General features: G+C 38.1%; 1 protein-coding gene across 3 annotated transcripts in view; it reads left to right on the forward strand.

The window, feature by feature from the left end:
* SIM2 (SIM bHLH transcription factor 2) overlaps nucleotides 1-12,325 on the forward strand; it is a 51,409-nt gene that overhangs the window by 33,099 nt on the left and 5,985 nt on the right. For all 3 annotated transcript variants that reach the window (XM_081004428.1, XM_081004429.1, XM_081004430.1), the window contains 4 exons: nucleotides 2,032-2,117; nucleotides 4,877-5,076; nucleotides 9,498-9,604; nucleotides 11,454-11,601. In XM_081004428.1, the coding sequence (XP_080860554.1) occupies nucleotides 2,032-2,117; nucleotides 4,877-5,076; nucleotides 9,498-9,604; nucleotides 11,454-11,601 (541 nt within the window). The remainder of the gene's footprint in view (nucleotides 1-2,031; nucleotides 2,118-4,876; nucleotides 5,077-9,497; nucleotides 9,605-11,453; nucleotides 11,602-12,325) is intronic.

Here is a 12,325-nt window from a genome sequence, read left to right on the forward strand (position 1 = left end):
AATTGTGCCAGCTTCCTGCCAGTTACCAATGTACCTTTTGGGGACAAGGTGTTCCCGCAACCCCAGACACCCTTGAACGACACTGATTATCTAAATCCATTTTTGGTTAGAGTTTGGCACAGAAACTTTGATCACCGTGGTGCCTCCTTTGTCAGGAGAGAGTAAGAAATTGCAATCCTGTTGATTTTCCTGTACCTCTCAGAGGTGTCCAGTACCATCCACTATGATATCTTGATGAACTGGTTGGCTGGTGGAAATTGGTGTATAATGTTGTGGGCTGCTGCTCCCTTGATGATCAACCATAAGGCTGCTTATTGGGAGTTATGCTATGGTGTTCTTCAGGTTTTATTCCATGTGTTGGACAGCATCTATTATAAATCTACTGACTGAGGTGTTCTCAATATTTTGATAGCATGAAGCTCTATTCTCTTGTTTGTTATAGTCAGGTGAAGCGGTATAAGTGCTGTTCATTGTCAGGTGATAGTGTACTCCACCTGAAAAATCAGGTTCCCAATATGGAGGTGTTAGCCTCAGAGACCCAAGTGACCTCTGTGGCATGAAGCACCTTTCACCTGCAAACAGTTGCACACCAACTGCTATCTTTCTCAACAACGGAGATAGCCTGACCACAGTTCTCCATGTATGCGTTTAGAGTATTGTAACGTACTGCATCATGTGGGACACCTTTTGAGGACTGTTCAGAAACTACAGTTACTGCATAATGTAACAGTGCGGCTGGTCATACTGGAGTTTTAAAATTGCCACACCGCTTTCCAGTTAATTTAAACTTCCTGATTTTGACCTATTCTGTTCTAATAGTAAACTCATTCTCAAAGTGTGGATACTTTTGGACCAAAGCTCACAATTTGAAAGAGAAGTATTACAAAATAAGGATAAACCTTTGTCCAAAATGTATAACTTTTTATTAGAATGGGAAACAAATGATGAGCTAGTTAAAGCTTCAGCGACACACTGGGCAATAGATATAGGACACAATATAAACCTCTGGGATAAACTTTGGAAAAATGATCTGAAATTTACTGCATGTTATTCATTCAAAGAGAACTATTTGAAAATGATCTATAGATGGTCTTTAACTCCGAATAGGTTGGCTAAAATGTATAAAGTAGAATCAGATATGTGTTGGAAATGTAAGGAAATGGAAAGACTTTTTTCATGTGTGATGGACGTGTAAAAAAAGTAAATGAGTACTGGGAAATGATTTATAATGAGTTGAAAAAAAATGTTTAAAATAACCTTCCCAAAAAGACTGGAGTCCTTCTTATTGGGAATAATTCATACAGAAATTCCCAGATGTCAGAAAAGTTTTTTTATGTATGCAACAACAGCGGCTCGAGTATTGTTAGCACCAAAATGGAAAGTGAGTGAGGTCCCAGGTAAAGAGGATTGGCAACGTAAGATGCTAGAATATGCAGAACTTCAGGCTTAACACATAGAATAAGAGAACAAGAAGAACACATATTTAAAGAAGAGCGGAAAATATTTATTGAATATATGGAAAATAATTGCACGCAGCTGAAAATGCTGGCAGCATTAAGATAAATTCATCAGTGTGATTAATGTTTGAACAATGTAAAAATAGAGAACTGATTTAATTGGTTATAGTAAAATATGCAGGAATGGAAGATAAGTAAAATGAACCAAATGAACCATGGAAGGAGAAGAAAGGAAGTCATTGGATATTTAAAAGTATGTAAAATGTTTATTCTGAAATGTAAAAATTGATACCTCTGAGAGAATGATGGCATTTCAGAGAACATAGTACAGAAACTGGCCTAAAAATGTTTAAAATAAATAAATTCATGGTTTTAAGGTTTTGAGGGATGCTTAAAATCATGAGACCTGTGACAAATAATGGCTTAGCAAGCATTCTAATTATCACTTTCATATTCATGCTTCATGTTTGTAAGCATAACTAAAAAAATGCACTACAGGTTTAATATTTAAAACTGTTAAAATGGCAAAAGGAATATTGTAAAGAGTCTTGAAACATTTGTATTTTGTTTTCAGAGTATGAAATAGAGAGATCTTTTTTTCTGCGAATGAAGTGTGTTTTGGCCAAACGGAATGCAGGACTAACATGTAGTGGTTACAAGGTAAAGTGCTTAGATTTTTGCCATCTTCGCAGGGCAGGTTTTAATTATAGAAGCTTGCCTTAAAGCAAACACATATTTTATAGTAATATACAGTAATATCTGTGACATTAATGCGAGGGCTGAGCCAAAATGGAAGGAAGTCTGTAAAAATTTCCCCCATCATGAAACTTGCCTTCACTCTTTTTTGGAGGTATGTGTGGATTTGTGAAACATGGCAAAAATGTTTGACTATTCAAAATGCAGTCAGGAAGACATCATTCTGATACAGCTTCATGATAACACCATGAAGTCAAAGTTGACTGTCTCTCTGACATCCTCATGCTGTATGTGTCTGGAATTCCATTTTTAAAAAAGGCACTAAAGTGGCAGATCAGGAAAAGAAGCACCTAAGAACAGTATGCAAAAAAGATAAGCAATGAGTGCATGTGCAACACTCCACTCTTTTTAAAAACTTCATAGGTGAAGATTCAGTACAGCTCTGATTAATAGCATTTATTGCCATAGGCTCCCCAGTGATGGAACTCTGCTTCCAGGGAGGCTTGTATTGTACTATTCTTACTATCTTTGAGGGGGCCAGTGAAAACCTTCCTTTATTGCAAAGGGCCTCTTAGCTGAGTTAGATTTAAAACTGGATATTTTGTCTTGCTTTTGGGGGAGGGATCGTAGCTCAGTACTTTGTGTACAGAAGGTCACAGGTTCTCTCCATAGCATTTCCAGTTAAAAGATTAGGTAGCAAGTGATGGGGAAGACCTCTGCCAGAGACCCATGATAACTTCTGTCATAGTAGACGTTACTGGGCAAGGTAGGCAAATGGTCTGGCCTGTTATCATACAGCTTGCTACAGTGTTTTGCTCTGTAAAGCTCTTTCTTACTGTGAACCACCCACAATGCTTCACTATGGGGCAATATGGAAATTAAACAAAGAACTTATTTAGGCAGGTAAACTCCAGTGTATTTTGTACCTTCTCCTTTGACTAATTAGCAGACTGTTGGGCAATCTCCGTTTCCCCCATGCACATCCACCATGCACGTTTCTCTCTCTCTGTCCCTCCCTCCTTCCCTCCCCATTCCCTTCTTCCAGGTCCACAGCCTCTTGTGCAGACATGCAAATGCTTTGCAGTAAAGCTTATAGCCTAATACTGTGCATGTTTACTCAAAAGGAAGGCTTTGCTGAATTCATTGGGGCTTATTCCCAAGTAAACAATCATAGTGTTGCGTGTTTTCCTTTGCTACCTCATGCTATGTCCCAGGAGAAGCCAACCCCAAATCCAGTCTGCAATGGTTTTGGCTGTCATTTGTTTGCTGCATCAGCAGCGTCTATGAAAGCAGCTTCTGCCACAGCAAATAGCAAATGGCTTGTTTGCAAGGATAACTGAAAACTCTGAGGATCAGATGGATTGAAGGTGGAAATTGCACAGCAGTTCTTCCTCCTCTTCTCTCCTTGAGTGAATGTGAGGAGGCGAAGGTGGAAGGCCTCTGCATGTACATGTTACTGAGACCACTAAACTCACTGAACGTACTTTTGAGTAAATATGCATAGGCTATACATTATAATGAATCATGAATGCATGTGGAGAAGCGAATGGAATTGCTTCTACCCCTATGAAGGTTCAGCATGCCATGTGAACGAGCCTATTCATATACTGATGGTATGGCTATAGGCTCTGTCTGCACAATCACAAACTCTGAAAAAGGCATGTCTCCAGTTGCATGTGCAGTGCTTCCACACTCACATCTTTTTGTGCTGAATTATGCCATGAGCGCCAACCACAAAATGACTAACATGGTGTGGGTGGCATAAAATGGCTGCTTTAGGGTGTGTGGCATAACTCGCCCACATTTAAAAGAGCAGAAAAAGACTCAGGACTACCAAATGGTGTGTGCATGTCCCCCCTGTTGCATCAGTGTGGAAAAAGGCATCTATCCAGCAACTACCGTATTGCTCATAGAGAGAAGTTCTTTGTACCTCTCTTTGTTCAGAATAGGTGTGTGTCCATTCAAGTGAAATGTGGGCATGTTTAATAGAGTGTGGTCAGTGTAGGAGAGGCCAAACCAGTGCAAACAGGAGCTGAGCTGAAAGAGCAAACAGACTCTCATGCGTTGCAGATTTTTGAGCGGATTATTTACTGAGACCTGTGGACTCCATGTTGGCAACCCCAGGGGTTGGGACACAATCCTACTGTCTTTCAGTTTCTGTCGGTCTTTCTGTCACCACTCATCTCTGCCTCCCTCCTTCCAAGCCGATAACTGTTTATGGCAAGACTTCGGTACAAACACCAAACATTGTTCTGTGTGTGCATTTTAACATAGGCTTATCAAATGTATAATTTAAATTTGTGTGTATGCATGTTTAATTAGGTTTATGCAAAGAAAAATATTATCTGGATATTTCACACTGACCATTATGTTATAAGAAGATAATGTATAATAAATATTCAGAGGGCCACAAAAATAATTTGATACTCTGAATGTATTTAGAGAATGTCGAGTCAAGATCTTTGCAATTTAATGTCAGCTTAATTGTCATATAGTGTTGGCATGCAATACATGGTATATGTTGACCTCTGCTTTAAAACTACCAATTCACCTGTAAAAAGACTACTCGGGAAACACACACAGAGAGAGAGAGAGAGAGAGAGAGAGAGAGAGAGAGAGAGAATATATCCTGGAGATTTTAGGTAAACAGTATTGTCAAGAGGCCATCTTAGTCATTCGTTTCCCCTTCATAACTGTACCTTTTTTCTCCCATATCATACCAGGTGATCCACTGCAGTGGCTATTTGAAGATACGTCAGTACATGTTGGATATGTCTTTGTATGATACCTGTTACCAAATTGTGGGGCTGGTTGCTGTAGGTCAATCATTACCTCCGAGTGCAATCACTGAGATCAAACTCCATAGTAACATGTTTATGTTCAGAGCAAGCCTAGATCTAAAACTGATATTTCTAGATTCAAGGTAAGTAAAAATTTATTTTTTAAAAATGGCTGTTCTATTTTTCCACATGCTTGTGGCAACTTGCAAAAGATAGCTGAAAAATATAAAGCTGAAAAAACAGCAAGAGAACAATAGAATCCACACAAAACTGTAGCAACAATATTATCTTTGAATAGTTACAGCATTTGAAAATGAAGCTTTGTTGTATGTTATACCTGTTACTCCTGTAACATGAACATGGCATAAAGTGACACTTTAAGAATCACTGTAGGACAAGCCACTGCTCATGGAGTAAATACTTTTATTTGGTAGCATCTAGCAGTCATTGTTGAAATTGAGTTAACCAAAATTACTGGAAGACTGAGGTTGTCTTTTGAAGACTGGATATTCTTTGAATTATGCAAAGTGGAGAATAGAGGAAGTATTAAGTTGCTGCATTACAAAGTTGACAAATGAGGCACAGCTCAAATAGAAAGCTGTTGGCAAAACTTCATACACAGACCAGGACTCTGAAGTTCTTAGTTTGTACTTTTATCACAAAACCATATTTGCTCCATCTTTTGTTCCTAAGGTCGCAGTTTGTATAGCTTGCATACCATAATATGGGAATGCTGGGGGTTGGACTAGATGATCCTTGGGGTACCTTCCAATTCTACAGTTCTATGATTCTATGAAAATAGCCATTTGTAAGATGTAATGTCAATATTGGCTTGAATCCTAACTAATACAAAATAGGCCTTTGCTGCTAAAATGCTGAAGTGAATTCCCACAGAAATAATAGAACAGGAGAGTCTTCTTTTGCTGTTCCTGCTGTGTACAACATACCTCACCCAGCCCTAAACCACTGCATGTTAAAAAGAAATAAAACTAATTCACACTAATTGTTTGTTTGTTTATGGACCATTTAATTATAAATATGGTCAAAGCAGTCTAAGCAACAACTTACTATAAATTCACTATAATAACATTTGCTGTTTTGTTAGCAGCCGTGTTGCTCTTTCTTGGTCATGTTTGTCTTTGTCTTTACTGAGATGTTTTGTTTTATCTTGCTCCCAGTTTAGCAAAATTTAAAAATAATAGGGAAAGGGATATTGGACAGAAACAGTAGGTTGTGAAGTTGTCTTTGTAAATATTTCTCGAACTGAAATATTGCTCATGACATCTGTTGATATTTGATATGGGTATATTTGAAAATATCTTAGTTGCTATGCAATGGTGTTTCGTATTTGACAGCATTTTATATCACTAATATATAGTTAAACTCTTGTATCTGGAGTGAAGTGAAAAGGGAATACTGGTTGTTAACCCAGTAGTTTTTTGGTCGACTCATGTACTGGGGTAAGACACTGAATTATGTCTGTGCTGTGTGAGCTACAGATAATTTTTTGATCATAAGATGGGATGAAAGGATCTGTCATTTTTTATTCTTTAAGCTTCTCATTTTTTCCAGTCTTAACTTCAGTTCTACAGCAATTTGTGATTTATTTATTTTTAATCCTCATGAAAATTCTTCACCATTTTAGTGCAAATTTAGTAGGCAAATTTATCCTCCTAAACATATTTTTGGGTGCAGTTTTGACTAATGTACAGATTTTTAAAAGCAACTTTTACTACTATAACGTGTTTCTGTATGCTTTCACAGATAATTCATTCTTATACACATATATTTCTAATATATGCATTTTTGTAAACATTGGTTGGAGAACTGCACAGCAAAATTCAGATGAGTGTGAATTTGATTAATTTGGCTTTAAAAGCTAACTGAATTCAGTTTCTTCCCCATTGCTACTTATAAGTGACCTTTCCCTTGGTGTTCAACTAAGCAATACATTTTGAAACTTTAGTGGAGAAATAATTTAAAATTATCTACAAGTGGAGCAGTGCTGGAGGTTACAATGTAGAGAAGAACTGAAAAGTTAATAGGGTAGGGGTGTGGACATATGAGTATTTGTTTCTATCAGTTTTCAAAAGGAGGCTAAAAGCACGCTACTAAATTTCTGTATCTTACTTTCAAAACTTACCAGATATTGAACGTGAGAGATAAATGAAAAATGTGTTGACTTCAAGACAAAATAGCAAACTCATGACCTTAGTGGTAGAGGAAAATGAATACTTTCAGCAGTGCTTGATTTCATTTGCTGTATTAACTCATTTCCTCTTCTGTGTTCATTACAAACAGGAAATTAGTTCTATACAATGCCTTTGTAAAGAGTTATATTTTAGGCTTTTGAGTAGAATACCCTATTGCTCTCCCCCCACCAAGGAAAGGATAAAAATCAATGTCACAAAGTTTATTAGCATTTTCTTGCTGTTATCTGTAATCAGACAGCACAGCCATTGATGATGAAGTCCAAAACATCTGCAGGGCACCAGTTGGGGGAAGCCTTGCCTAATCCTTTAGTATCATTGTTCTAAGTAATAATAGCACCTTCTCTGATACCTATTGATAATCAAAGATGGGTGACAAACAAGATGGACCATGTGGATGGGTTTAGCATTCTGATCCCTAGATAAATCTGGATTACCGTACTTTTCTGTCTATAAGACTATGGTTTTTTTTACTCAAAATTAGGGGTCGTTTTATACATGGGTAGTGTGCATTGTGGGGATATCGGATTGGTTGCTGCTAGTTGGAGATTATTGGTGGCTGTGGCAAGGGCTGGTGTTGATTGGCTGTCACTGTGGCAATTGGGCAGCCAATGTGCTGCGTTTTTCGGCGTTGGGACAGAGGATTGGTTGATTTGGCGATGTGCTCAATTCTGGGCAGTCCTCCCCCCAAATCCCCCCTTTTCTTAATTTTGAGCCCCCCATAATAGGGGGCATGTTATACACGGAAAAGTACGGTATCTTTAAAGACCAGTTAAGACAAGATGGCTTTGCCCTATGGCTACATCATGAGATTCCTGCTGAGAGGACCTGTAATAATAATAGCTTATCACATGAGTTATATTGCAGTGAAGGCTGTAACTGTGCAAATTTTGTGTCCAGACAGTGAAATGATCACACTTTCACATCGTACAGGTGCTGCAGAAGGCATATTTTATCCTTTTATCCTCAGTGGTAGGGCCTTGGTATTTTTTTTGTACCCAAGTCATTTGTGTTGCAGTGTTCATTGTCCTGTTATTCTGTAATATCTAACTTAAATGTTCTTTTCATCCCTCTTAAGGGACACTGCTATTCCTTCTCCTAAGACAAGTATCTAATTTCTTTTATGCTCTCTTATATTTATAAACTGATTACAGGCCCTACAGATTAATCATTCCTGTTATATTCATTAATTTTGGCAAAAGCTAAATGTCACTTGTGGGTTTGCCAGCAGTAAAGAAAATGATCTTTGCTTACTCTTTTCTTGAGTAGCTCTCTAAGCACAGAAGGAAGCTCACAAGACAGTAATAAATTTGTTTGAAAAACTGACTATCACATTGTTGATACATACTATTGAGCACACTTAGAATGTATCCCCCCACCCTTCCTACTCAGGCAAAGAGATAGCAATAAAGCATCTAGACCAAGCATGGCCAAACTTGGCCCTCCAGCTGTTTTGGGACTACAATTCCCATCATCCCTGACCACTGGTCCTGTTAGCTAGGGATGATGGGAGTTGTAGTCCCAAAACAGCTGGAGGGCCGTCATAAATTTAATGCATCCCAAAGAAATAACAACTGCTACATTTGGACCAGGAATGAGACTTAATAGTATCCAGCAGGTGCTCTAGTAGGAAGCTATCTCTTATGTACCCTTTTAGTCTGTATTATTGTCCCAGAGTCCCCGTAGGAGGCCCCACAATTTATTTCATCTGTGCCATATCCTGCAGTACTGCTAGTTGTATCCTTCGGCAATTCTGCATGTGAGCAAATATTCATCCTCTGTCCCATTAACCAGTCAATACCATACCTACTCATTATCTTACCAAATGGATCAGCCACTGAAAATGTTTCTGCTTAAAAGTGAGAATTGTTATTATAGCATTCCCCTATAATAGATCAGTGCTATGTAATGCTTGATATATTTCAGCATAATCCTTTATACTGAAATGCATATAGGTATTTTAAATATACTGTTGAGATTTTGTACTCTATGAAGCTAATAAAGTTAAAAACAAATGTATACTGTAAGCCTGCAACTTATGTGGAGGTTACATTCCAGGGATTGCTCCTTAAGCCAAAATTGTGTATAGTCAAAACACATTGGGTTCAATAGCAGGTGGGATTGCCAGAGTCTTTTTCCTCAGACGCCTACCCCCTTTCTGCCCCTTTTGGTTTTTAAAATGCTTTTTGCCAAGCACGTAAAACTGAATGCGCACAACTTAAATGTGCATAAGTTGTGGGTTTACTGTAATTCTGAAGGTTTCAGGAAACTTGATTTCTGGAAAAGGAGAGCAATTGTTTATTGCTGTAAAATATTTAAGGATGCTGCTTATTAGCTATATTTCTTTCTTTTAGAGTGACTGAATTAACTGGATATGAGCCACAGGACCTGATAGAGAAAACTCTCTACCACCATGTGCATGGATGTGATGTATTTCATTTACGATATGCTCACCATCTTTGTAAGTAATGGAAAACAAGTAAAATAATTTTGTAATGATGTTGATGTGAGTTATTCACAGTATAAGTGTTGGGGAACTATGACTGGGCACAGCTTTCCTAGTAAAAAACTCACATGTAAAATGGTAATGTATTGTCTACACCTGGGTTTCATATTAATTCATTGGTGTAACTTTTTAATATATGAAGCTGCTGGAACAAATTTTGAAAGGAAAGTAAATTGATGAATCAGAGATTATTCATATCCATATTCTTCAAGTTAAGAAAATGTGAGCTAGTACTGGAAGAAGACGAAGTGACTGACAGTTTGTTACAGCTGTTGCTCCAGTACTAGTAGATTTCCTAAAGAACTTCATTAGCAACATGCCAAGCTATCAGGATGACTAGGGTAGGAATGATATTTGTGCACAAGTCTCTGGATTTCATGTGTATTACAGACTAAGCAACTCCTTTTTAATCATAATGAATTTCTTTGGTATTCTGACAGTGCAGTAGTGGCAGAATTCACGTGTTCAAAGGCTGCCTGGATAAATTTAATAAATAGCAACAACAAATAATTCACACTTTTTAGACAAGCCTGAGAACTTTTATTTTGAAGTTAAAGCAGTGTTTTGGAGCTCTGCATTCATTTCCCACCAAATATTATCCTCTCCCAACTGTTTACAGCACCTTTGGGAGCAAATGGCTGCTGTGGAAGGCAGTAACATTTATAATGGAAATTGGGTATGTTGTTTGGCTCAGAGTAATAAATGTAAAGAACCTTCAGGCACCGGCTATCTTAGCTGAACTAATCTATAGTAAGAAAATCCAAATTCTCTTAAGGGTATGCATATCGACTTAATAGAGATGTTTTAATTTTATGAAAAAATACATGCATCAGGAAGCTTGGGAAGTGGTCTGTGAGGAAAGAACTCTAGGTTAAAGCTAGACAACTGTACAACTAGTTCCGTGTATTGAGCAGGACTTCTGCTTGTTCCCAAAACTGTGGTGCCCCGTTTCTCTGCTCATGGAAGTGGTTGCAGGATCTCAAGCAACCACTATTTTTCAATAAGCTGCTAAAATATAAAGTCATGCTTTAAAGTTAAATAGCCTGGCTTGTTTGGAAGCCATTAACCATAGTTTCCTGCTTCAGTTGTAACAGGAAGCTATAGTTAACTGCAAATTTCCTGTCTTGCACAAAGAGAGGAGCAGAGTAGCGACATACAGGTGTATGAGGCTCATTCATACCTCAGCTTATTAAGCCAAGATATGATTGTCAGAAAGCAGTCACTGAGAAAGTATAGTCCAAAATGTTCTTTCTCCATATCACTTCATTCTTAAATCTACAGTCAATATGGGATGTTAAGAAAAGGATATACAAGAAGGCAGAACACGTTTTGGTTTGAGATTTTGTATTACAGCTATAAGAGAATTGGATAAACTTTTAATTAGGCAAGAGTCCAGGAGTACAAGAAAGCACAAACGAAGGCTCAAATGAGTTTTTAGCCTGCAATCCTATACACGTTTAGTGGGACTTCTGAGCAGACGTATCTAGGATTGTGTTTTATTTATTGGATTTTGCATTAGAAAAGACCTGTCTTAAGAGAACATTCAGTCGCAATAACCGAAATATTGCCCTTGCTTGAAAGTTCAATTATAAGGGTAAAATGCTCTTTTTAAAAAACAAATAAACCAAAGTAGAATGGTATGGCCTGAAAATCAATGATGTAACAAACTTTCTTAAGCCAAGCAGGTCTGGGTCAATGTCTGAATAGAAGGTCACCTGGGAGCCTTAAATATGCCACCTCAAGTTTCATGGAGGAAAGGCAGAGTATGAGTATAATTAAATTCCTTTCATGTTATGTTTTATAGTGTTGGTGAAAGGACAAGTCACAACCAAGTACTATCGGTTGCTGTCAAAGAACAGTGGCTGGGTTTGGGTCCAGAGCTATGCCACGATTGTACACAACAGCCGCTCATCACGACCTCACTGCATAGTGAGTGTTAATTATGTCCTAACGTAAGTCCATATTTCCTACCATTGTATACCACATTCATTTTATTCAGTGTCTCATGTTGATAACTTTATCTGATTCTTCCATCCTGATTTCCACTTTGTTACTTTAAAATGTTGATCACCGATATATATATATTTGTTGTGCTTTATAATACTCTATCAGGTTTTAGTAAGGTAGACATCATTTCCTGGGGGGGGGGGAGTATTTTGGTATGGCCAACTCACTTCTGGGCTTCAATCTCACAGCTGAAGACTGTGTTCTAGACAACCAATCTAATACTAAAAGAATGACTACATTTCAAATAACATAAAATGACATTATTGAAAACCTTTCTTGAAGTCCGTCTACCAGGGATGTTTTGCTGCCTGACACAAGGTAGAAGAGGGCACATCCCTTTCCATGTACAGAGGTTGCCTGAACTAGAAGTTAAATCTTATTTCAACACTGGCAATTGTACAGCATCTTTCGCTGCACATCAAGGGAGCAGTCTACCTTAGGAGGAACAATGCAGGCTGCATTGCACACACATAATTCTATTCTGCATCAGAGAGGCACAGCTGGGGTAGGGATCAGGGGGCGATGCTGCTACTGCCCCCCTGCACTCCAGCATCTGCCACCTGAGATGTCCACCTTGCTCTGCCTAATGGTAGGGCTGGTCCTGCTCTACTCCTACACTGTGACATATTAATGAACTAAAATGGCATTGGGATAAATGCAGCTCTTTTA

Source organism: Podarcis pityusensis (assembly GCF_964106645.2).
Source record: "Podarcis pityusensis genome assembly, chromosome: 4".
In the NCBI taxonomy this organism is placed as follows: domain Eukaryota; kingdom Metazoa; phylum Chordata; class Lepidosauria; order Squamata; family Lacertidae; genus Podarcis; species Podarcis pityusensis.